Source organism: Salvia splendens, chromosome 9, assembly GCF_004379255.2.
Source record: "Salvia splendens isolate huo1 chromosome 9, SspV2, whole genome shotgun sequence".
In the NCBI taxonomy this organism is placed as follows: Eukaryota; Viridiplantae; Streptophyta; class Magnoliopsida; order Lamiales; family Lamiaceae; genus Salvia; species Salvia splendens.
In genome coordinates, this window is record NC_056040.1 from 22,214,946 (window position 1) to 22,239,933 (window position 24,988).

The 24,988-nt window shown below is 36.9% G+C and overlaps 2 protein-coding genes and 1 pseudogene across 2 annotated transcripts; 1 reads left to right on the forward strand and 2 right to left on the reverse strand.

Annotated features, from left to right (window-relative positions):
• Positions 1-221: 221 nt before the first annotated feature.
• On the reverse strand, positions 222-2,827 carry LOC121748944 (putative 4-hydroxy-4-methyl-2-oxoglutarate aldolase 2). The gene is made up of 2 exons (XM_042143532.1): positions 2,575-2,827; positions 222-991 (listed from the first exon to the last, which is right to left on the reverse strand). The coding sequence occupies exon 2, from the start codon at positions 975-977 to the stop codon at positions 477-479; it is 501 nt and encodes a 166-aa protein (XP_041999466.1). The 5' UTR covers positions 978-991; positions 2,575-2,827; the 3' UTR covers positions 222-476.
• A 12,242-nt stretch (positions 2,828-15,069) lies between these two features.
• LOC121748813 lies at positions 15,070-20,475 on the forward strand (annotated as a pseudogene).
• A 245-nt stretch (positions 20,476-20,720) lies between these two features.
• On the reverse strand, positions 20,721-23,328 carry LOC121748812 (probable CoA ligase CCL9). The gene is made up of 4 exons (XM_042143344.1): positions 23,007-23,328; positions 21,881-22,928; positions 21,555-21,658; positions 20,721-21,143 (listed from the first exon to the last, which is right to left on the reverse strand). Exons 1-4 carry the CDS (start codon positions 23,205-23,207, stop codon positions 20,925-20,927), a joined length of 1,572 nt encoding a protein of 523 aa, XP_041999278.1. The 5' UTR covers positions 23,208-23,328; the 3' UTR covers positions 20,721-20,924.
• Positions 23,329-24,988: the final 1,660 nt, after the last annotated feature.

The following is a 24,988-nucleotide window of genomic DNA, read 5'->3' on the forward strand; positions in this document are numbered from 1 at the left end:
TCCAAAAAATACATTTAGACGACTTACATATTATGTTTACAATATGTAAATTCATTTAGATATTAGTACTATAAGTTACTGATATGATATTATTAAAATATAATACTATATGTTTGGTCCTTTTGAGGAGAAAAAGTGTTCAAATAGCTTAGAGAGTGGGATGATCAACCTCATTTTCTGCTGCAAAGACAGGGCCAAATTCGGATGGAAAGAAAATAGTATGGAGGGGTGAAATGATTACTATTAATCAAGAAAATCAGATACAAGAATAAACTAAAATAGCATACAGCATAAGTGGATACTATAATGCAAGTTCAAAACAGAAGCATACATATTACAGTACAGACTATGGTCATAAGTTCCTCATGAACTTGACAGAATAGAATCATAAACGGTAGCAAACAGTGCATATCAGAATAATCCTGAAGAGGATACCTCAGAACCATTCCGAACAATCGGGCAGAAGATAGATGTTGTCAAACCGACAGCTCTGATTTAGAGACCAAAATGCCATCAGTGTCCGCATACATCCACTCTCCATCACAGATTCTGGTCCCAGCAATGTTCACAGGAACGTGCTTTTCTCCAACCCCTTTCTTATTAGCTTTTATCGGATGCGATGCCAGAGCTCTCACCCCGATGTCACAACCATTGATTTCATCCACATCCCTTATGCAGCCATTGACTATTATACCAGCCCATCCATTGTTCTGAGCTTGCACGACTGGGTTACCACCCAATATCGCGCATCTCAAACTTCCACCTCCATCAACAACAAGAACCCTCCCATTCCCCTTCTCCTCAAGAAACTCTCGTACCAAAACATTATCTTCAAACACTTTCAGAGTAACAACTGGGCCGGAAAACACTTGCCGCCTACCATAAATCTGGAAAACTGGATGGAGTGCCCGTAGCTCACCACTCACTATAAGCTGTGGGTTTGTATCACACACTTCAGCTGTTGTGACCAAGGCCATTCTAGATCAGTAACCTTCAGAAAAGGACACACCATTGTAAATGATCATTTAATAATTTACCAACATTTATTCATAGTGAAGATTACTTGTAATCAATTCAGTAAGTCCAAAACTACTAGCTAGATACTCATTGAGACAGCAAATCTAGCCTTTCCAAGTCGTGAACAGATCTTCATGAAATGTAGAGGACAAACCGAAAAAGTATAGTTTTGTCGTGCGTTAGTTCATATATATACGAGTAGACTACTTTGTGCACTAACATAGAGAGCCAAAATCCAGATATTTCTTTTTTTGTTCTAGACTAAAACTTAGAAACGCATCACGGACATGCGTCTTTCATAAAGAGAATGAGTTTGTCCCACATCGAAAGTGGAACATAAAACATTCAAGGATGTCTCTATAAAAGAGAAACAACCAAGAATGAGTTTTGTCCCCTATCGAAAGTGGAACATAAAACATTCAAGGATTCAAGCAACCAAGAATGAATTTGTCCCATATCGAAAGTGGAACATAAAACATTCAAGGATGTCTCTATAAAAGAGAAACAACCAAGAATGATTTTGTCCCACATCGAAGGTGAAACATAAAACATTCAAGGATGTATCTATAAAAGAGAAACAACAAAGAATGATTTTGTAAAAAAAAACATCGAAGGTGAAACATAAAACATTCAAAGATGTCTCTATAAAAGAGAAACAACAAAGGATGTCTCTATAAAAGAGAAAAAACAAAGAATGATGCGTCGTTAAAAAATTTTCGAAAAAATAGAAAGACGCATGTCCCTCATGCGTCTTTATGAAAGACGCATGTCCGTGATGCGTCTCATTAAAAGGAGTCGGATGAGGGTCATGCGTCTCTCCCAAACCCGGAATAAAAAAACTCCAGTACACTTACGGAATCTAAGTTTTAGTCTAGAACAAAAAAAGAAATATCCCAGCCGAAATCCAAGTAACCTGCAAGTATTAAAACTAGCACCCAATTTGCTAAGCTTGAAGTATCATACTGATAATCGAGAGACAGTGATCAAGAAATGGTGATACGCTTACACTAATCAATATGTAGTGATAATATCATGTGGATAACCAAGATTCCAAATGATTCAGAAGCAATCAATCAAACTGGACATATGATTTGTGTTAGAATGGTAAATAATGAGGGAAAAGCAAACAGAAGACAAAATTTCCAGAATACATCTGGATCACATTGTTTGAAGCATGAATTGTCTTCCATTAACTTGATAGATTTGAAATCCATACATATCCTCATCGTTTCTCTCACTTAACTCTTTAACCCAAAAATGTCTTCTATAAAAATCTGAATTTACTTGTAGCTAGCAAATATGTGAATAAATATAATAACACACATGGATCTACCATCACTCTTAGAAATGAAACTAATCGGGCTCTCACACCATTCGAATCCTCAACCATCAACCATTTCTATGTAGTTCGCACATCAAATTAGAGCAGAGAAAGCAGATAAGTAAATAAACAGATATCAACAATAAAGCTGAATCAGATAAATTGCGACTAAAAAGGAGGAATCAAACAGTCGATTCAAGTAAAGCATCAGAGTGAGAGAGATCAGAGACTATTACGAGGACAAAAGAGCAGCGCGATTCCGTGTATTGAGCAACTGTTTTCAACTCAAACAACGAAGAAAGTGAACTCTTTGGTGAAATCCAAACTTCTATCTATCGAATTTGAGCAGTTTTGTGCCCAGGCCAGTTAAGTAAAGAGACAGATAGAGGTGAGTGATTGGGATCTTTTCCTTCTTCAAGTAAAGGTCCGATACTATAACATCATCATAATAGAGTGCAACACGACTATGGTGAAGTGGAATGTGATTCGTCTAATTTAATGAAATGGCATCAAGCTCAAATCCTACTTCTAACTAGTTATGTCATTGTTTAAAGCACCTACAAATTAATAATTACTACTCTATCCGTCACATAGAAATAGACTATTTGAATTGGCACGAGTTTAATGAATAATTAATAAAGTAAGAGAGAAGGAGAAAAAGTAGTTGAAATTGTGTAATGAATGGTAAACCCATAAATGATAAAGTAAAAGAGAATAAATATGGACTATTTTTATAGGACGGATAGAAAAGGAATATAACCTATTTCTATAGAACGGAAGGAGCATGAAAAATTTTCTAAGAAATCCACTATAGTTACCCTAGTCTGGAAAATAGGGAGTAGTAAACAGCTAAAATTGTTGGGAAATTTCAGGTTATTAACTTTTTTTAGTTTGTAAAAAAATCTGGTGTAATTTAGCTGCTCGTATGTGATTAAGAGCATTAACAAAGGGGCGCCCTAAGGCCACCTACAACACATTACGCGGGTGGCCCGTAATCCGTCACGCAGGGACGAGACGACGGCGTGACGCGTTGCAGCGCCGTCTCGCCCCCAGCCCGCCGAGACGGATGGCGAGACGTCTCGCCACGCGCCAGCGCGATGTGGCGCGCTTCGGTTTTTGGCGGGCCCACCAAGGTTTTTGGCGGTTCCGGTTCAAAAACCGTCGGGTCGGCGGTTCGATTTTTTTTGCTTTTTATAATTTATTTATCTATGAAATGTGCGTAAATAAAATTCAAAAAATCACGACGAAAATTGCAATTTTATTGAGAGACTACAAGTTACAATTTACAACAATTACAAATCACAACAACCTTGCAGTCTTTAGTCTAGACTTCTTAAACAAAAAATTAAAATACAACGAGACTACTAGTCTACCAATTACAAAAAAGACTTGAAGTTCTAAACAATAAATTTATAAGTACATATACTCTTGGTCGGCGAATGAGATGTTTCTACATACCTAAATTGAGGATACCTTTAGCAATTAAATCTTAAATGTTGAGTTTAGTCTAACAATCAACAATTATAGTAGAATTATCAAAAGTTTCCCTGATTTAGTAGTGTAGAGAAATCTCCTTCACCGACTAGAATATATACAACTACAATTATTTAATTGTATTTGCATATTTTTAAAGTATAAACAAATGAAAAAAAGAAATAAAAGAAAAAAGGACTTGAGCTCAACTTAAATTTAAAATTTAAGTTGAGGTGCCTACGTATCCGCAATGCTCATTTGCATTGAGGAATCAAAGCCCACGTAGTTCTCTTACCTTACTTACCTATTTGGCTTGGCCGGCGGTTGACGGTTGGCCTACGATTCATCCCCGGTGAAATCATCTTGTGATTCCTCCTGACGATCATCCCAATCATTTTCTTGTTCTCTGAAGTCAGCTTTAACCCAATCATCAAGTAACATCACGACTTCCATATTTTTCGCGGAGAGCTTACTTCTTGATTCATCCAACACACGTGATCCAACACTGAAAGCGGACTCGACGGCGACAGTGGAAGCCGGAACCGAAAAAATCTCCTTGGCCATTGGCGCAAGTATGGGAAAATCTTTCTCGTGTGTTCCCCACCAATCGAGGACGTCGATTTGGGCGGGAGGAGTAGGACCTTCATCACCGAAGGAAAAGAGTGAATCGAAATATAAATCTAACTCACTTACCATACCTGAGGTCGACCTTCCGCCGGTGTTGTAGTTGTATAGGTCGGCTAATTGGGATTGCGCGTCGGGGTCATCGTAATCAGTTTGAAATGCGAAGCCAAAATTATGTTGTTGAAGAGGGGTAGGTCTTCTGACTTGGTGGGTATTGCTATACTTGGTTTCATATTCGGTGTAGAGAGCACGCAACTTAAACTCGAAGGTTTGTTGGACAATTGACCGGTCCGGGAGGTTTATTTGAAATGTTTCAGTTAGGTTCACTCCCCATTGGTCATAGGTATCCGCTTGCAATGCTTGAAGTGGGCCAAGATCAATAGAACTCAAATTGTTATAATAAAAATCTAAAAACCTGGAGGTACCGGCTAATTTCCATTTTGGATCCAAGACCTTTGCAATAAAAAACACAGTTGGAATCTCACTGAAATACTTAAGCCATTTGTCAATCATATAATATAAAACACACATCAATTCAACAGAAGAGTAAGCATTTTTCATCGCAGTTTTAAAACCAAGTAATATATACATGCAATGCTCTAAAACATGAACAACAGTGCAATAATAAATACCCAATAATTCAACAGTCGCATTTTTGAAATATTTGAATAATTTAAATAAACTCACGCTATAATCCCAACAACTATGCGACAGATATAAATCAGAAACGGGATAGGTTCTAAAAAAATCACACAAAAAATCTTTATGCCCCAAAGTAGAATTCAGACAATCATATGTCGAATTCCATCTATGAGACACATCTATGGTAAAATTCATATATCTTACCTTCTTTTGATGGCAATACTTCTTCCAAGCTTTGCCAATAGGCGGCTTTTGATGGATTAATCTAACTGCAGTTCCAATAGGACTAACATGTTTTTGCCATAATTCAAGCGCATCTTGTACACATAAATTCAAAATATGACATATGCATCTTTGATGAAAATACTTACCACCAATAACCGTTGCACAAGCCGCAATCAAGTCATTAATACTTGCAGTGTTAGCAGTTGCATTATCAAAACCAATAGAAAATATCTTATTGCATAATTGAAATTCATTCAAAACTTGAATAATTAAAGAAACAATTTCGGGTGCAGTATGTGGTGTCTCAAATTCTCTAAAACCAATCAAACGCTTGTTCAAAGTCCAACTATTGTCCACAAAGTGAACCGTAATGCCCATGTATGAATGTCTATTAAAAGAATCAGTCCATACATCTGAGCAAATGTTCACTTTGTGTCCCAAGTTGAGTAAATAACGTGATAATTCAACTTTTTTCTCCAAACATTGTCGAACGGTATATTGTTGAACGGTCATTCGACCTACTCTTTTGATAGCTACGTTCAAACCATTTTGCATAGTAACCTCAATTTTTTTTGTCATCATAAACATTAAAAGGAAAATGCTTCATTGCAGCTCGTCTAGTCATAACGTCAGCAAAATTTTTAGGATCATATTTAAAAAGAGGCGTACCTGACGAACCTGAGCCACCGGGTTGGAAGTTTAGTTGGGTTTGGGTAGCGGCAGTGCCACATTCTACCGGATGTTTTGTCACCAAATGACGACGGAGGGTGCCATATCCCCCACCACTCGCAAATTTGTAGACTTTATCACAATAGTTACAATATGCATAAAACGCCGATGTCTCTTCTTGAGAGAGTGGATTATTAGGACTTGAAATTACCACCGGGACCTTCTTGTAGTGTTTAACAAAATTATCAGATTTCAATGTTTTTTTAGTAGGTGGAGGGGGAGGCATGTCCTCATTTCCGCCGGTGTTAGACGGAATACGAGAACGAGATCTATCATCATTGTTGTCCGAGTCCGACGATATAGCCACGTTGTACTCGTCATCTTGTTGCACGGAACTACCCCCACCTTGATGCATTTGAGCGAGTAACATGGCGGTCCTATGATCTTCTTCTATATATAAATATTATATAAGTTGAAGTTTTAATTAGGAACAAAAAAAATTAAAAAACTCAATCATGCGTTCAGCCGCCCCTCGGGAAACCTCTTCCATAACTTCTCGACGACTAGGTCGCTTTGATTTTTGGGGATGACTACTTTGATCCTGGGAAATTCATTTGCCCCGATCACCACGTCCCGGTCCACCACGAGAAGAAGACATAATGCGAAATGAAAGTAGTATGGAATATGGAGTATTGAATAAATGGTAAATTACGAACACAACAACAAATATAGTAGTAAACAACTTAAAAAATTAGAGAGAATGAGAATAGAGAATAGAGAAATTGAGATTGAGAAGGAAATCATTGTTAACGCAAGAATGTGGTGAGTAAAAATGATGGGGGAAGTGGGGTATTTATAGGAGTAAAATTGGAAGAAATAAAAAAAATTTCAAATTTCAAATTTCAAATTTCAAATTTCGGCTGGTTTACCACCTAAACCGACGGTTCAGTCCACGGTTTCTGGCCGAAAACCGGCTGTTTCTGACCGGTTTTCAGGCCACCTATACGTTGCCACCTGAAAAAGGACCTGAACCGTCGGAAACCGACGGTTTCTGACGAAAACTGCCGGTTTTTCTGCAGACCTAGCCTGAAAACCTACGCCCTAGCCGGAATCATACTGTTGGAACTGCCGGTTTGAACTGGTGAACCGACGGTTCAAAACCGCCGGTTACGGTTCATGATTTTTTTAAACCTGAACTGGCCCGGTTGAACCGCCGTCGTCGGTTCCGGTTCCGGTTTGTGAACCGGCGGTTCCGAACCGCCTGTTAACCGCCGGTTCGGTTTGTGCATGCCTATTTACACTTAGATAAGTTACTACTAGTACTATTTGGTAGTAGTATTTTATCTATACATATATAAAAGTTGAGTTTTGGGACGTTTTGAATAGCTATTTTATGTAAAGGATGTAAATGATAAGAAAAATTATTAAATGGCCTTTCATTTTTAACCCATTTAATTTCCGTAACTGTCACTATTTTTAGGCATTTCTTAAAATTATTTTGGCTAAACAATATGGTGCGGGAGTTTTAAAATAAATTCAGCCTAACATTTGTAACTGGCATAATTATTTTAAGTATAAATTTGTGAATGTTATACACAATATAGTTTCTTCATATGTTTGACTTATTATCATATTTATATTTATTTATTATCATTATAAGCAATGTATAAATGGTTACACTAATTAAGGAGTAATATAATAAGTGCTGTGTAATTTTATCATAATAAACGCCGCTGAACGGTTACAATTAATAATATTATAAATATATAATAAATAGGTAATGGAATTAGTTGTTACTGTTACACTGATCAGAGGAGTTGTATAGTATAGTATAGTATAGTAGTAGTATAATTTATTATTAATTAATGGAATAAAGTCAAACATTGTTTAGTCCACAAATTCGTATATTACATATTTAATGGAATTAGCGTTACACTAATTTGTAACCACCGCATCATGTAACCACCGCATCATTAGAAACGTACTAAAAATGATTGAAAAAGATTCTTTATATATTTTGACTATAAATATGTGCCATATATAAGCTTATTACTCACTTCCTCATTGACTTCTCAAGTAGAATTTGTAATTTGTAATATGCAACCTGCATAACTTCATCAATCATCAAAGTTCTATATGTTTTTGTTTGAAAAGACCAAACTTGAAGACAAGTCAAACGTGTCAACTTAGAATGCATTTTTCATGACAGCATAATAGGTGTTTTGTCATTTCTTATCTTATCAGGTTTATAGCTTTGTTTTGCTATATAATAGTGTATTTCATTGCTTTTATATGATTATGGTGGATCTTGCTATAAAGCAGGATATTGAGAAGTTGCAATATTGTCGAGATATTTCTAGAGTATGTAGGAGAAACGACGAAACTTAAAATGTTTTTAGTAGAATATTTTATGCGTGATTGAATTTGTTGTTCATACCTATTTTAATTTGAGTTAGGTATCATCAGATATTTATATTGATTTCGAGATATTTGTTAGGATCCAATTTTAGATTATTGGTGATGCTCCATGTATATTTTTTTGGATATTATTAAATTAATAGTTAATAAATTCAAATGTGTTATAAAGTTAATTATTACTCCCTCCATTTAATAAAAATATACATCTTTTGATTGCACATGAGGTTTTAATCTACAAGTGGTAAAGTAAGATAGATTAAGAGGAAAAATAAATAAAGTATTATTAATGGAGAATGAGTCTCATCTTATTAAGAGAAGATTTTTCAAAATTAAAAAGTGTATATTTCTTGTGAGACGGAAGGGGTAGTACATTTAAAATTACATTTATTGCAAATGAATTCAATATGACAATTATTTAGTGTTATTTTCAGATATATTGATCATTTGGTAAATAATTCACTAATTTAACTAATGTTACATTTTTGTTACAATTTTTCATTCATCAATAATTTAGCATAAGTGGTTTGAACTTTTTGACATCTTAAATATGTGTATACAATTGTACATTTAAATTGGTTTATGTATTTATGATTTTAAATACTCAAATAATGTAATTATATCTGATTTTAAGTAATTAATTCAAAATGTGAATTCACTGAGATAAAATTAACTGTGATGAGTAAAAAATGGTAATAACAATTAAATATGTGTATTTTTTGGACATTTTCAAAATTCATAATAAAATAATAATCTATACATATATAAAAGAGGAGTTTTGGCGTTATTTACAAAACTGCCATTTTAATTTAAAAAATAAAAATTTATTAGAAATAGTTTTTGTTAATAAATTTGTCTATCTTCATTGGCAGTTTCAGAAAATGATCATAATCTTAATTAAGCTAACGTTACATTATTTAAAAGGTCAATTTAATCAATCGACATTATTTGAAAGGTCTAAACAATTACTACTATTGATTTAAGTTTTAATAGTGGACATACTAAAAGTCAGTCTGGGAAGAATACCAAATGATATAAAGATCTTCTATAAATACCTTCTGAAAAATTAGTTACCGGCTAAATGGTATTAAGTTACAGAGGGAAGTCAATTACTTATTATTGTATTTCATTCCACCTTTGTATATTTATGGAAATACCATTTTAGTTAATAATTAATTAAAATTGTAATGACCGTGGTGGAAAAAAAGTGCGGTGATTCTCATGTGTTGCCGCCTCAGACGTACTATCGTCGTCATGAACTGAAGGTTTCACAGACAAGTACATATTATTATGCATATTTCAATATGCATAATAATATTTTTTTTATTTTATGATAATTAGGCGAAGCGGAAGTGAGAAAGTTTATGAAAATTAATACTAATACATATCTCCATATAATTGAGATGAAGGTAATGGTTTAGATCCAGGGTTCAATGTTTAGCGTTTAGGGTTTATGATTAATGGTTTAGGGTTCAAGTGTATCGAGCCATTCTAATTGATATCAAATCTAGAAGCTAATAGGGTTTAGGGTTTAGTATTTATGGTTTAGAGTTCAAAGTTTAGTGTTTATGGTTTAGGATTCAAATGTGTCGATCGAGCCACTCTTATTGATCCAAAACTCTCTTTTATATATGTATAGATCTGCACAAAAATTTTAAAAATAAACAGAATGTCATCATGTTTTTTAATTAAATTTGCACTTTCTTGATATGAGCATATAATCAGATTTATAGCCAAGATTCAGGTAAAAAACCTCTATTATCAGTAAGGATTATCAAGTAGGCCGACCCAATGTAAGATATCGAATACATATCTAAAACCCCCAAAATAGAATAAGTGATCAACAAAGTAAAATTGAACTGGGACGGAGGGTGAATTTTATTGATATATGACTCATTTGTTGGTCATGATGAGTATATTTTAAAGTTAAGGGTTTAGGATTTAGGTTTCAAGGTTTGGGTTTTTAGTGTATAGGGTCACTATATTGCAATGAAATGAAGCTCGACTAGGAAATGTCTCACCAGTGCAATCTTAAATTATTGCAACGTAAACTTGCTCCTGCAGTTATAACTCAACGATTAATTCATATTTTCACAGAATTAAAAAAGTGATTTAATTTTTAGTCTGATATTGAAATGTCAAGACAGTTTATTAAAATGTCAACACAAATATGTGTTAAAATTTTAATGTGATCGTATTGACATTTTAAAGAAAAGTTAGTATTTAGACGCACTCTTGTGCCCATGTGTGGTTAATGTGATTGAAAAAGTATAATCCAAAGTAAGAGGATGTCGAATATTCTTTTGTTTATCATTTCACAAAATTTATTTCGCATAATGAAATAAATATGAAGAAATTAAAATGACTCGTGCATCGCACGGGCGTGATACTAGTTACTATTAAATTATCAGTTTTTGAAGTATATCCATACATTTTGATTGGAGATTTATGTAAATAACATTGAATTCACGTATGTAAAGTCCTAGGGTTAACATACCTACCAGAAGAATAATAAAAAGAAAATAAAACATACAAGTTTCAAATTATCTTTGGCATTTTCCAAACTTCTTTAACTCAAATTTTGCCTCAGCCAACAACCCACGGCTATTATGTATTGCTATATTTTGCGAAAAATCTCAAATATTTCCTATTTGATAAAAATGTGTTCTATTCTTGAATTTAGTACAGTTGATTGCGGATTGTACCGCATAAGTGTAATGGAAAATCAATTTATCTAGATCAAGTAGTGAGTTCAATCGAACTAAGAAGTATTGACCCCAAGATGAATTGATTGGTGTTTTATCCAATCGATAATAAATTGATCTATATCAAATTGAGTGATCATTTGAACGGTGTTCAACCTCAAATCGAATTGATGATGAATTGATCCAGTTGAGGATCAGTTTATCCAGATCTAATTGTTAGATTAGTTAAACTAAGTATGATCTGGACCAATCAAATTGAGAATGAATTACTTGAAGATTGATCCAATTGTTTAAATTGGGGATTCAATGATCAAGATATGATTAAGTTGAATCTCAATTGATCAAAATAGAGACAGTTGATCGAAGTTAAGTTCAATTGATCAAGTTGAGGATTGATTGATATAGATCGAGTTGAGAGTGAAACAACTGAACTAAGTTTTCCATCTATCAAATAGGATTGCATTGATTTGTTGACGTGGAGCCAATTAGATTAAATTGTGGATTAGTTGAACCGAGTTCTATTCCAATTGAATTAACTCCATACTGATCCAATGGATCAAATTTAAACAATTAGTTGAACTAAGTTTGATCCTAAATCAGGGATGAATTGATTGAAGTTCAATTCTAACTAATCAAACTCGGGATTACATTGAATGAAGTCAAACTGAAAGTTCATTTGAACTGACTTCGATCTCAATTGACCAAATTGAGATGAATTAATCGATTACATTGAATGATTTTTTTATCAAGCAACTAATTAAGGTAATGGCCACTAATATCACTAACTTATTGCACTTTCTGGTTTGCGAGTTTTTCATCAATCATTTTATGCCTAAACTATTGAATATTTTTCTCCATATATGTGTCTATTTTTTTATAAACGGATGAAGGAATTTATTATTTCCTCATACTTAATAGGAAAAATGGCAGGGAAGGAGGCATATTGGGCCGAAAAAAACTGCAGTACAGCAGAATATAACCGCGGGCCGGGCCAGACATGATAATTTTTAACTACTCTATTAAACACCGGACTCTATCCAGAAAAGGTCCTTTACATGACAATAATTTTTTATCATTAAAATATTACAAACAATATTAATAAAACGAAAAATAGAAAGCGTAAATATATAGAGAAAAGCGTCAGATAATTCCTTCTTCCTAAGAGCATCAACAATGGTGGACGTTCCGGCGGACGTCGGACCGGCGTGCTGGACGTACACACAGGACATCCGCCATTAGGCGTGCGGGAGGCGGACGCGGACGTCGCTTGAAGACACCGCATATCCGCGGCTTTCCGACGACGTCAGTTGTGACGTCCGCCATTGCGGGGCCACGACGGACGTCCCGATTTTTAATTTTTATTTTTTTTAGAAAACTCTATATATACGGCTCGTTGAACTTTATTTCATTCGCACAACTTGTTTTAACGAGTTTCTCTCTCTACTTTCATTTCTTTTGAAGATAAATGGAACACCACGATAGTGATTCCCCAACCACGAGCGAGTCACAAGCGCTGACGTTTCCCGTTAGAGTTGGGGGAAACGCCGGCGAAAGTGTACCGATGTCCGGGATGATGCCCGGAATGGCGCCGATGATGCCCCAACCCCAAATGGCGGGGATGATGCCAGTGTACTACAATATGTAACCCCTTGGTGTGCAGAGATGGGTGGGATGATGCCCCAAATGCCCGGGGTGAGTGCCGCGATAACGGGGATGGTGCCCCAAATGCTCGGGATGATGCAAGGCATGCCTGCCGCTGCGGGGGGAGCAAGTAGGGGGTCCCCCAATCACTTAGGGACAATGTCTATCGCCCCTACATGGATTTATTGTCTAGTGATTCCCCCAGAGTACTCCTCTGGAGACTCAGTTCACCGGCATTGAGACTTTGTCTTTTGAGAAGTTGGGGCTATCTCCTGTCAGGGAGTCTCCCACTGAGATGCCACCGGCGGCAGGGAGGACACGGAAGCAGGGGAGAGGGAAGGGCAAGGGCAATGGCACTACCTTGTCCTTGCGTGCGGGGAACAAGGGTGGGGCGGGGGCCGGGGGGCGGAGGAAGCCGACGGGAGAAAGAGGACCATCTGGAGCATAGGGGAGTGCGTCGCGCTGGCGAAGGCCTGGGTCGGTGTAGTCGAGGATCCCTACGTCGGGGCTAACCAGCATATCGACAGAATGTGGTGGCGCATTAGCCAAAGCTACCTCCAATTCAAACCGCCAGGTGGGAAGCCTCACGATGGAGAGCAATGCCGGAAACAGTGGGAGCGCTGAGGAGGCACCTCAGCCGATTTTCCGACATCTACCAAAATAACCTCCGCACGGCAACCAGCAGCATGTCGGCCGATGATGTGAAGCTTCTGTCTCACTAGCAGTATCCCGACAGTGAATTGAGTTTCGGGGAATTCAAATATTGAGAGGTCTATCTTGTGGTGCAGACTTCCGCCAAGTTTAGTGCGGGTGTTGAAGCTGGCTAGTCGAAGCGGACGAAGATCAACTCCTCCGGAGAGTACAGCAGCAGTGCCGATTCCCACAAACTCCCCTACGCCGAGGCAGAGTTCTCGACCCCTCAATCGTCTTCCCGCCGCCGTCGCCTGGTTGGGCAAAAGACCGCGATGCGGATGGCTAGGTGAAGCGCCAGCGAGTCCCACGAGGTCCAATCGGAAGCTCCTTCCCAGGTCACTCTCGAGCTCAACCATCTCGCCCGCATGCAGCAAACGCAGAGCCTGCTAGACACCATGGACAAGTGGCATGCAACGACTGATCCCCTATACAAGATGATGTTGAAGGATGCCATCGACTCTCTGAGGGCCGATTTGGGGATGCCACCCCTGCCCGGTAGTGGCGCCGGGACTGGTGACGGGGACGACGAGGAGTTAGACAAGGGCCGCATTTGTCGAAGCTTGGGGTTGTTTTTTTTTAACTATGTATTTTTTTAAAAATAAAGTGGTTGCATTTTCTCCGTATTCGTGTCAAAATTTTAATTCTGTAAATTGTTTAATTTGGTGAATTTGTGAATTTTTATTATTGTGGATGTCCGTCGGGATGTCTGTCATTGTGCAGTGGGATGTCTTTATGACGTGACAGTGCAGTGGGAGGTCCTTATGACGTGTCAGGAGGTGTTTTTGGGAAGTCTGTAGGGATGTCCGTCGGGACATCCGTCCTACTGTGGATGTGGGGTAATTACATGTTTCATACAAAATGTTTTACCTTTGTTTCAATTTAGTACAAAAAGTATTAAGTTTACATATTTTATACAAAAAGTTTACTTAGTGTTCCAAAATAATACATTCCGTTAAATATTTTAAACACCGTTAGTTAGTTTATAATTTGTCCAACTTATCATCATAATAAAAGAATAATTAGAGATTTAATACAATTAATCACTTAAAAAAAATAACAGTCAATATCAATTATTCCAGCAATTGATCGTGGTTTAAAAAAATTCTGTCTCTCAATATACTCTATTTTTTTATTGTATTCTTTATAGAACATAGTATAAAATAAGTCCATATTTCATCTTTACAAAATGACTAATTTAGCTTCAAACAGTCAATAAGTTAATATTTAATTTTATAAAAAGATTCAATATCTTTTTAGTTGTATTCTCCATTGTTACATGAGAATGTTTTGACAATAAAATGCAATTCGCTAATTTGATGGTGAAGAGTGGTGATTTTTTTCTCTGTGTTTTTTATTTTTGTGAGTAATAAAAATAACTGTGTTTGAAATAATTAATGGAAAATTTTAATTTAAAATTTTTTGTACAAATTTTAAACATTGACGAAACTTTTGGTATGTATGATGTAATTGAAAGTAACAATATTAATAGAGATTTAATGGAATGTATTAGTTTGTAACTTTAAGTAACTTTTTGTATGAAATATGTAAACTTAATACTTTTTGTACTAAATTAAAACAAAGGTGAAACATTCCGTATTAAATATGTAATTACCATGTGGAGGCTCTAAAACCCTTGTTTTTAACATTTGCAGGGCGTCCCTAAAATCTTGAGTACGGAGTAGTATTTGCCTCTTCTCTGCGAAATCTTGAGAGAGAGATGGTGAGTAAAAGACAACAAATAGCGAGAAAACGGTACAAAGAAGCTCACCCGGAGCTTTTCCCGCCGCCGCCGCCACCGGACCCAAATAAAAAGAAAAAGAAGAAAAGCAATTTCAATCGCAAAAGTTCTGACTCCACTAATCCAAACAAAGTCAGGAAATCATCCGGAAAGAAGCACCCGCTCAGAGTCACCGGTATGAAGCCCGGTGAGAGCTGCTACATATGCAAAGCGCCCGACCACATTGCCAAGAATTGTCCCAAGAAATCTGAGTGGGAAAGGAACAAGGTCCCCTTTTTTATACCAATTCAGAGTCTATTTTCTAGTACTATATTTTATTTTCTGCTGTTTCCTACTCTTATTGCTTCTTTTTATTGCAAAATCTCTAAGCGAGATTAAATTTAATGGATGAGCCTTTTGTTTGTGCATTGCTCTTTATTCGATTTTTATTTTCCTTTTTTCATTGTTATTAATATTATTGTTGTAAGTGAGTTCTAGCCTTTGCTGTGAAGAGAATAAAATGTGGGAGTTCAATTCAGTTTTGTTTTGTGTATGTGAGAGAAGGTTTTACAGAATTTTTTTTCTGTATGCTTGCATATAAGTTTGGAAAATCAGTTGTGGTTGTGCCTCATTTTTTTGTTGATTGATATTTGACTCCATTTTAAATGAAGTGTCTGATGATGAATTGAAATTTGAGTTCTCTGAGATAGTATTGATTTTGCTCATCTTCTTGGATCATGTATGCAGATCTGTTTGTCTTGTCGGCAACGCGGCCACAGTCTTAAGAACTGCCCTAACCAGAATGAAGAGTCTACAGATAGGAAATTGTGTTACAATTGTGGAGAAATGGGGCATTCTCTGGCTCACTGCACCCAACCTCTTCAAGATGGTATGCTTTTTAAATATAGAATTTTGTAAGATGCATGTTCCATTCTGCATCATCATTCCGTCGATAGCATTTTTTGGCTATAGTTAAAACACATGTTTAATTGTCTTCTTTGATTGAATGAGCTAATAATTTCAGTCTATACTGCCATTGTTAACCCTTTTTTCTCATTATTTGATGACGTATTTGATTGAGCAGAAGCAGTAACTAGTTTCATTACCATGTAAAACTACTCAACGTGTGCATAAGTTAGGTTAGGAGATCTCTCTTTCTCTGATCATAAATCATAATTCCCTTGATCCCTTTGTTTAATTTTTCTTTCACCTAAATAAAATCTGCTCCTGAAAAGGTAAGTTATGCTTCTTGTCAGTAATTAACGGTGAGATACAAAAGTGCTACTTTCTGGTAAGGGAGCGAGTCTACAAGAGTTTGACTTTACTCCTCAAAATGAAAGACCGGCGATTGATATTCACATTCTATGTTTTTGTAGACCAAACAATATTACTCTCATCTGATTTACTTAAGTCTTTGATCATCTAATTAATTCAAGGAGCATGATTTGTTCTATTCATCCATTCTATTTCTGTGTAAATAATTCCAATGGTGATGCTATCAAATTCAAGGCGGCAATGCTTTTGCATTTCAGTATTGTACTCATTTTATTTACATACATTAGTTGTTGCCATTGTTTTACTTTCTATTTTCCTAAGAGTGGCGGTCAAATTGGAAGCTCTGAAGAATGTAGAGGTTTCCCATGAATTTTATCAATAGCCTAGCCGTGTTGTAGAACTGTGTTAGAATCATGTGAAGCAGGATGTGGTTTTTTCAATTTTTAGTTTTGCCATGCATCTAAGTATTCAGACTTCAAATGACTTTCTTTGTTTCTAATTTGATTTATATGTTTTGCATAAATCATGTATTACATATAGCCATAACCTTTGAGTATTTCCCCTGTGAACCTTCTTGTCTCAATGCGTTGTACTGCTTCCTAATTATGTAATTATGGATTCCGTAGCATAATATATTAATAAGAATTTTACAGATTCTATAACTCGTTGACTATTGTGCTCAGGGTGTTTGGGACATATTATGAGCTGTCTGTTTTGGTGTTGCAGGAGGAACAAAATATGCCAATTGTTTTATATGTAATGAAACTGGGCACTTGAGTAAAGATTGTCCAAAGAATACCCGTGGAATTTACCCAAAGGTAAACTATTAGTACAAAACTGAATTTGTGTTCATTTGGAATCTCATACAATGAATGATGCATTATGTTAGAACTGCATTTATTTATTGGGCTTGTTAATATAAACAAATTAGTTTATTTCTTGTCAACTTTACATTATACAATTTGATACAGAGTGATAAGCGGAAGCATCGTAAGCATTTGCTTATTATATCTTGGAATACGAAACATAGGGTGTGATAGGCATGATAAATAATGAAGATAATATAGAACAATGCGGCAATGCCCTATTATACGACACTATTAAGGATCCAAACTTAGTAAAACTATAAGGGTCTCTTTACTTTGAATGACTAGACAGATATGGTTAGGTTTTAGAACTATGTTTGAAGAATATAAACTTATCATTTTGGTTAGAAATGCTAATTATGAATTAGCACATGACAAATGCTTGGACCTAAGATTATTTCTAAGGTCCATCAGTAATTGTAACTTGCAAATTAAACACATGTAAAATCCATCTAATTTTTTTTATCTTATTAGACTCTTAATGAAATGAATTCTTAAACCAAATCAAACTTTAACAGATAAACTTATCTATAACAATCTAATGCATAAGGAGTAACAAAACTCCTTGTGTTAACAACTACTAAAGAAATAATAGTAATACATAGTAGTAAAATATAAGTCATCGTGGCTGGATAAATATTTGTGTACTAAACTCCTTGTAGATAAACACAGAAATTGAGTTTAGTAGCTGCTATTCTCTTTTCTGCTTGATTCATTTGTTCTCATTTTAGTTGCATTTTTATACTGTTTACACTTTACACCTTCAAACTGTAAATCATGGGGGAAAAAGTGCATCAAAGCTCTAATTAACATGATAATACCCCTCATTATGCTTGGGGAAGTTCATATTCCTATCTATGTCGAGGGTTATTGTAAATATAAAACACACACACAGTATACACATGCTTGGCACCTCTGTAGCTGCCTGAAAAAACCGTCATATGATATGTTGTCTAAAATTTGCAGGGTGGGAGCTGTAAAATTTGTGGAGGTGTGACACATTTGGCAAGAGATTGTCCCACTAAACACATCAGTATCAACAATGAAGCTGGTACGGCTGGTCAATCATGTAAGTGGTGTCCACGTCTTTGTTCCTTTTGCTCCGAGTCTAATTATACATATTTCAAACTGAATAAGAATTGATTGTACTTCTGAAGATCATGCTATCAATTCTTTGCAAGAATATTATCCCTTCATTTCATTAATTCCTGAACACATACACTTCATGATAATGTCGATAACGAGTTTGTGTATAATGTTTTACTGGTGTGAAATGTGTTTGGCCTCTTAACTAATCAAGAAATACCCTTTGTATGTATACAAATGAAGTTTATGTAAGGCCTAACCGGATAACCAAGTTGTCGGGCGATGACCTTGAAGACGACTTTGTTCCTGTGGTTCCACTCGCTGGGAAAGACGAAGATGTGAAGATAAAGAAAAAGCAGGGAACCAAAGTTGTTAATTTTGTTGGCTGATAAATCTTGATAAAAGTGTGGATGATTGTTTGTAACATTTCACACCAGATGATTATTAGAGAATACAGTACAATTTTTGTTTTTGTCAAGTTTCTCTATATCTACACCTTATTCATAGTATTTACTTATTTCATTACTTTGCTGGCAGAAGCTAGTAGTACATTTTATGATCTAAGACCATGTTTATTCATGACAAAATTTCTCTTTCCATCTTATCCATAAATTAAAAAAAGAGAGAGAACTAATACTATATGGTCTCTCTCTCTCTCTCTCTCTCTCCATCTCATTCGAATGAGACCCTATGGTCTCTCGGATGGGGATCCTCTGCCGTGATGCCATTTGTCACTATCTCATTGGTTCAATTTTTTTAATATTAAATAGATTATATTATATTATATTATATTATATTTAAAAATTATCAAAATTTAGAAATATCCATCCTTTATAAATAGAGACTAAATTTGATATAGTCTTACACAGATGCATGCAAAATATAAGGTGACATAAAACTTTAAGCTCAGCAATTTATGAGAAATAACATGTGGAGTACATCTGATTCTTATGAGTATATTGTAAATATAAAAAGAGCAAATCTGGTAGAGTGATAATAGGAGTGTTTTGAGATAGGAAAAGAAAGGGCATGTCTATGTTTAGGAGACAATCCTTGGCCATTCAATTCATCTTCTTCGCCAAGTAATTTTATCCCTCTTATAAAAACACACCAATTTCCCATTTTTCTGATCTCCTTCTTTTCTTTTTTCACTTTTTTGTTTGTTTTTTTTGCAGATCGGAAGACAAAATGGTACCTCTCTTCCATTACATTCTGCATGCCTTATTTTCCTTTTCATCCCATTATTCATAACACAACCTATAATATTTATTGTTTCTCTTTTTGGATCTATCAATTAATTGAAATGTGTCAAACTTGCCATTTGTTTTGAAATGGTAATATTAGCTAGCTAGAGAAGTGGAGATTTGATAGATCTTGATGATTAACGTTGTGATATTATTGAAAAATATATTGGTGTGTTCTGTTTTAATAAAAATGGTTTGTGTGTCGTATGTGTTTAAGTTTGATCAAAATAATGAATGAATAGGCGAATTCGGCATCTGGAATGGCAATCGATGACGAGTGCAAGCTGAAATTCTTGGAGCTGAAGGCGAAGAGGAACTATCGGTTCATCACATTCATGATCCTAGATTATCAAGTGGTGGTCGACAAGCTGGGCGGCCCTGATGAATCCTACGACGTCTTCATGTCCTCCCTCCCCTCCGATGAGTGTCGCTACGCTGTTTTCGATTTTGACTTCACAACCAATGAGAACTGCCAGAAGAGCAAGATCTTCTTCATTGCATGGTACCTACACCTAGCACTAGATAGTAGTACCACTACAAATTAAAACCATTTTACTAATTTTATTGCGATTCGCTTAGGTCGCCTGAAACCGCGGTTGTGAGGATGAAGATGGTGTACGCTAGCTCAAAAGATCGGTTCAAGAGAGAACTGGACGGGATTCAGTATGAACTCCAAGCAACAGACGCCAGCGAGATGAGTTTCGACATAATAAAGTCGCGTGCCAACTAACACGCCATTGCACTTTGTCTTGTTATTTCATTTGTAATAATGTGCATGCTAGCTAGCTTTTCTATTGAATCATATATAGACGTAATATAAATAAGGGTGACCTTGTTACCCCTTGTCATAGCCACTACTACTATTCTTAGAATAAAAGAAATTGTTGATGGAATTGTTCTCATATCATGCATGTTTACGCCATCAATTTTTACACATATCAAGTTTATTACTATCTAGCTAGCAATATAATTTTTCCTACTATGTTTGGTGTTTGCTGCTAAATGGTTTTCGAGATTGTTTTATAATGTCCTCTGCTTAGCTTGTGACCTTAATGAATTTTGAAGATGAGTTTGCTAAAACTGCTACTTATATGCCACATTTCATAATTGAGCAAACTAAAGAATACTAGTACATAACTTCATATGATATTATAGTACTGTTCAACAGTGACATAAAAATTTGCATATCACTGAAGTTGAATAAAACATTCATATTCTTCTTCTGATGTGTAAGAATCCTGCATCACCATGATTTTGAATGAGCACTGCTTAGGCTTAGGCTTAGGCTTAGGCTTAGGCTTAGGCTTAGGCTTAGGCTCCAAATTTGGGGACCTTAGCAGTAGATATCTGTGCAAGGAAGTGCTCAGAAACAATCCTCCTCTGGATTTTCCCAGACGCAGTTTTAGGGAGTGAATCAGTGATGAAAACCTTCTTAGGGACCTTGAATGCTGCCAAATTTTTCTTGCAGAACTTGATCACCTCTTCCTCATCTACCTTCGACCCCTCCCTTGGAATAACTGCACAATTTATCTGAACACCACCAACAACTCAACACTAAGCAATAAAGATACATACATCATCAAATGACCTTAAAGGTTATAGTTAACACCTAAAAAGCGCAAATATTGGTAAATTGGTGTAGAAAAATTGATTGGTTACAGTGTGGCATATGACTTGAATGCAAACGGTGAAAAAGATGTTTTTTCGGCTTGAAAATATAAAATATAGAAGTTGGTTAAATATAACAAGTGGCATAAGACAAGGTGTGTAATAATCTGTTTACAAGTGGGTTGGTTACATCATACTGTATGACATTAAAAAAAAGCAGTCATTGGTTGCGTTCACAAATTTAAGTTCCAATAATCTCGTGACAGACAGATTATACTACTTATTTGAAACAAGCAGAGAAGTGAGTAAAATGACTCTCCTTAGTCTTCTTACCTCTTCACCATATTTGTCATCTGGGACACCAAACGCTACACCTTGAGCAATTTCAGGATGGGACAATAGGACTGCGTCTACTTCAATCGGTGAAATCTTTTCCCCTGCATAAACCAATCATCAAACAAAAATTCACACTCCCAAGAAATCATACACTACTATATGAAAACGACAATATTTAACCAAGGCTGCTACTCTCATCTCAACAACTGCAAGCCCATCAAAACGATAGACATTTTTGGGACCGCTAAGCTAACTAGGAAACAAAATCACAACCCAAAAACAATGAATGATTAGTATGAGAATCATAAAAGATTAGTTAGTACCTCCACGGTTGATCATTTCCTTGATTCTTCCAACAAGATGGAGATATCCATCTGAATCCAAGTATCCCAAATCCCCGGTATGAAACCATCCAAACAAAAAAGCCGATTTATTGGCTTCAACATTGTTCTTGTAACCCTTGGTGACATTAGGCCCCCTTATGCAAACCTCTCCATTCGCATTAGGGGCTTGCACAACACCATTCTGGTTCAAAATAGCCATCTCCTGCCCCACGGGCTTCCCCACCGACCCGGCCTTGTGGGGCCCGTCCTCGGCCAGCGGATTCGACGTCATCAGATGCGTCGCTTCCGTCATCGCATACGCCTCCAGCACCGGCGCCCCGAACGCCTCCTCCAGCCGAGCCAGTATCGCCGGCGCCAGCGACGCGCTGCAGCTCCGGATGAACCGGAGCTTCGGGTAGGCCGGCTCGGGCTTGCTGAGGTGGCGGTCGAGCACGATCTGGTGGATCGTCGGCACGGCGGTGTACCACGTCGCGTTGTATCGTTTCATGTCGGTCCAGAAGGTCGACGCCGAGAACCTACCGGCGGCGGGGAGGGCCACCGCGGCGCCGGCGCCGAGCGAGCTGAGTAAGCCGGCTAACAAGCCGTGGACGTGGAACAGGGGAAGGACGATGACGGTGGAGTCGGATTCGGTTAATTTGTAGACCGATTTGATGTTTTCAACGGAGGAGAAGAGGTTGTGCTGAGTCAGCGGCACGCCTTTGGGTCGGCTGGTGGTGCCGGACGTGTGGAGGAACAGAGCCACGTCGGAGGGGTCGTTGGTGAGTTTAGCGACCGATTCGGCGTCCACGTCGGATTGATTTGGGAATAGAGTGATTTCCGATTCGCCGTTGGGCAGCGCGGCGGAGAGATGAGGAATATTGAGCTTCGCGGCGGCGGCCTGCGCCTGCTCGTTGCCTTCCTCTGACGTGATTAGGAGCTTCGATTCTGAGTCCGACAAGTAGAAATCGAACTCGTCGAATGTGTAGGCGGAGTTGAGCGGCGCGGCCGTTGCTCGGGCGCGTATTACGGCCAGAAACATGATCACATACTGCAACCGAAACAGAACAATTTTTTACTTTCCAATAAAAGTAAAATCAGTCGAATTGACGAATTGATTGAATTGTACCTCGACGGTGTTGGGGAAGGTGAGGGCGACGACATCGCCGGGTTTGAGGCCGGCGGCGAGGAGGTGAGCGGCGGCGCGATCGACGAGTTGATTGAGGCGTGCATGGGTGAGATCGAAGTTGGCGGAGAGGCTGAGAGCGCGGCGGGAAGGAAAATGAGCGGCGACGTGGGTGAGCAAGGCGGTGAGGGTGGAGATAGGCATTGTTGATAGTAGAAAAGGAAATGAGTGAATAGAGAGATAAGGATGATGAATGAAAAATGAATGTGTGTATGGTGATTGATAAATAGAGAGAAGAAGGGATGGCGGTTCCGATTTTGGTCGTATTTGGCGTGGAGGTGAAGGCGGAACTAGGGAAGGTATTACGAAATTATGTGCCACGTCTAATTATGTTTCCAGATTTCATCATTTCATGCTCATCTTAATTATCTTGCCAAGTAATTCAGTTAAAGTTATTTTTGGATTTGCGATATCTCACGTGAAATAGGACACTGGACACCATTGTTTATATTTGCGTCTGACGAGAAACTTGGGTTTTATTTTGTTTGTTATTCAATCTATTCTATACAATAGAGGGAATATTACTAGTATTTCGTTTGGATACAGGAAAAATAATTAGGATACATTATATTTACTAAATTTTATTCCAAACTAGGTACTCCTATATTTTATATAATTTTAAATTTATTTATTTATTTATTTATTTTTAAAATTATAACTGATATCAAGAAGACTCAAACTTTACAATTGATATTAAGAGGACTCGAACTCGACACATCATACAATAATATCTAATTACATGTCATTTCAAATAAGGACATTGACATCTAATATCATGAAACTTTTAAAAAGTTAAATTTTTCACATGAACTTTAAAATTGACAAATAATATCACGAACTTTACCCCAAATTGGTTTTTCCCACGAATGAAAAAATTCATGTTAGAGCATCCACAATTGCGCCCGTCCCGGCGGACGTCCGGCCGGCGTACCGGAGTTCCGCACGGGACGTCCGCCATTGCGCAGCGGTGACGCGGATACGGACGTCTGCTGCGGATACTGAAGTTCCGCGGCGTTCCTGGGACGTCCGCCATTGCGTTGACCCCACGGACGTCCGCACGGACGTCCCGTTTATTTTATATTTTAAATGAAATTTTTATTCCGTAATCGTGGCGAAATTTTAATTCCGTAAATTGTTTAATTTGGTGAATTTGTGAATTTTTATTATTGTGAGAAGTCCGTCGGGATGTCCTTGGGGATGTCCGCCACTGTTCAGTGGGAAGTCCTTATGACATGGCAGTGCAGTGAGAATTCCTTATGACATGACATGAGGTGTATTTGGGATGTACACGGGGATGTCCACCGGGCATCCGCACCACTGTGGATGCTCTTATTTTAATAGATTGAAGAACAATTTTGGAGGGTGTGCTTCAAGAAAAACTATCTTCAAAGACTGAAAAACTTGAAGCTTTCAAAATTATTGCGAGAAATTATGAAAAAATCCGTATCAAAATATTATTTGTGGGGATTTTTTCATTAGTGGGAAATAACAAACTCGGGGTAAAGTTCTTTATATTATTTGTCAATTTCAAAATTCGTGTGAAAAATCCAACTTCTTAAAAGTTCCTTGATATTAGATGCAAATATCCCTTTAAAATAAAGTTAAAAATTTTATAGGGACTTAAACTTCTTGAGCTCTTCATTTGGATCTCGATCTTACTATTTAGAATGTCCGCCACAATAGTTTGGACACTCTAAGGCCAAGCCACAATTTTTTTCCTCAGCCACAAAAATTTGTCCGCAACTATAAAAAAAAGTTATCCACCCCAATAGTGGACAAGCCACGGTCACAAATCACATTATTTTTTCAATTGTTGGTACAAATTACATTATTTTATCACAAATCACATTATTTTTTATCACAAATCAGAATATTTTATCAAAAAAAACTAAAACAATAATAAAAATAATAATAAAGTTTTCCGG

What these genes read in the sequence shown, in the direction of transcription:
- LOC121748944 (XM_042143532.1), bottom strand. Translation starts at nt 977, where the DNA reads ATGGCCTTGGTCACAACAGCTGAAGTGTGTGATACAAACCCACAGCTT.
- LOC121748812 (XM_042143344.1), bottom strand. Translation starts at nt 23,207, where the DNA reads ATGCCTATCTCCACCCTCACCGCCTTGCTCACCCACGTCGCCGCTCAT. An exon ending in GGAAATGATCAACCGTGGAG is followed by an intron (nt 21,659 to 21,880) that starts GTACTAACTAAT and finishes TGGTTTATGCAG; the next exon opens with GGGAAAAGATTTCACCGATT. An exon ending in ATGACAAATATGGTGAAGAG is followed by an intron (nt 21,144 to 21,554) that starts GTAAGAAGACTA and finishes GGTGGTGTTCAG; the next exon opens with ATAAATTGTGCAGTTATTCC.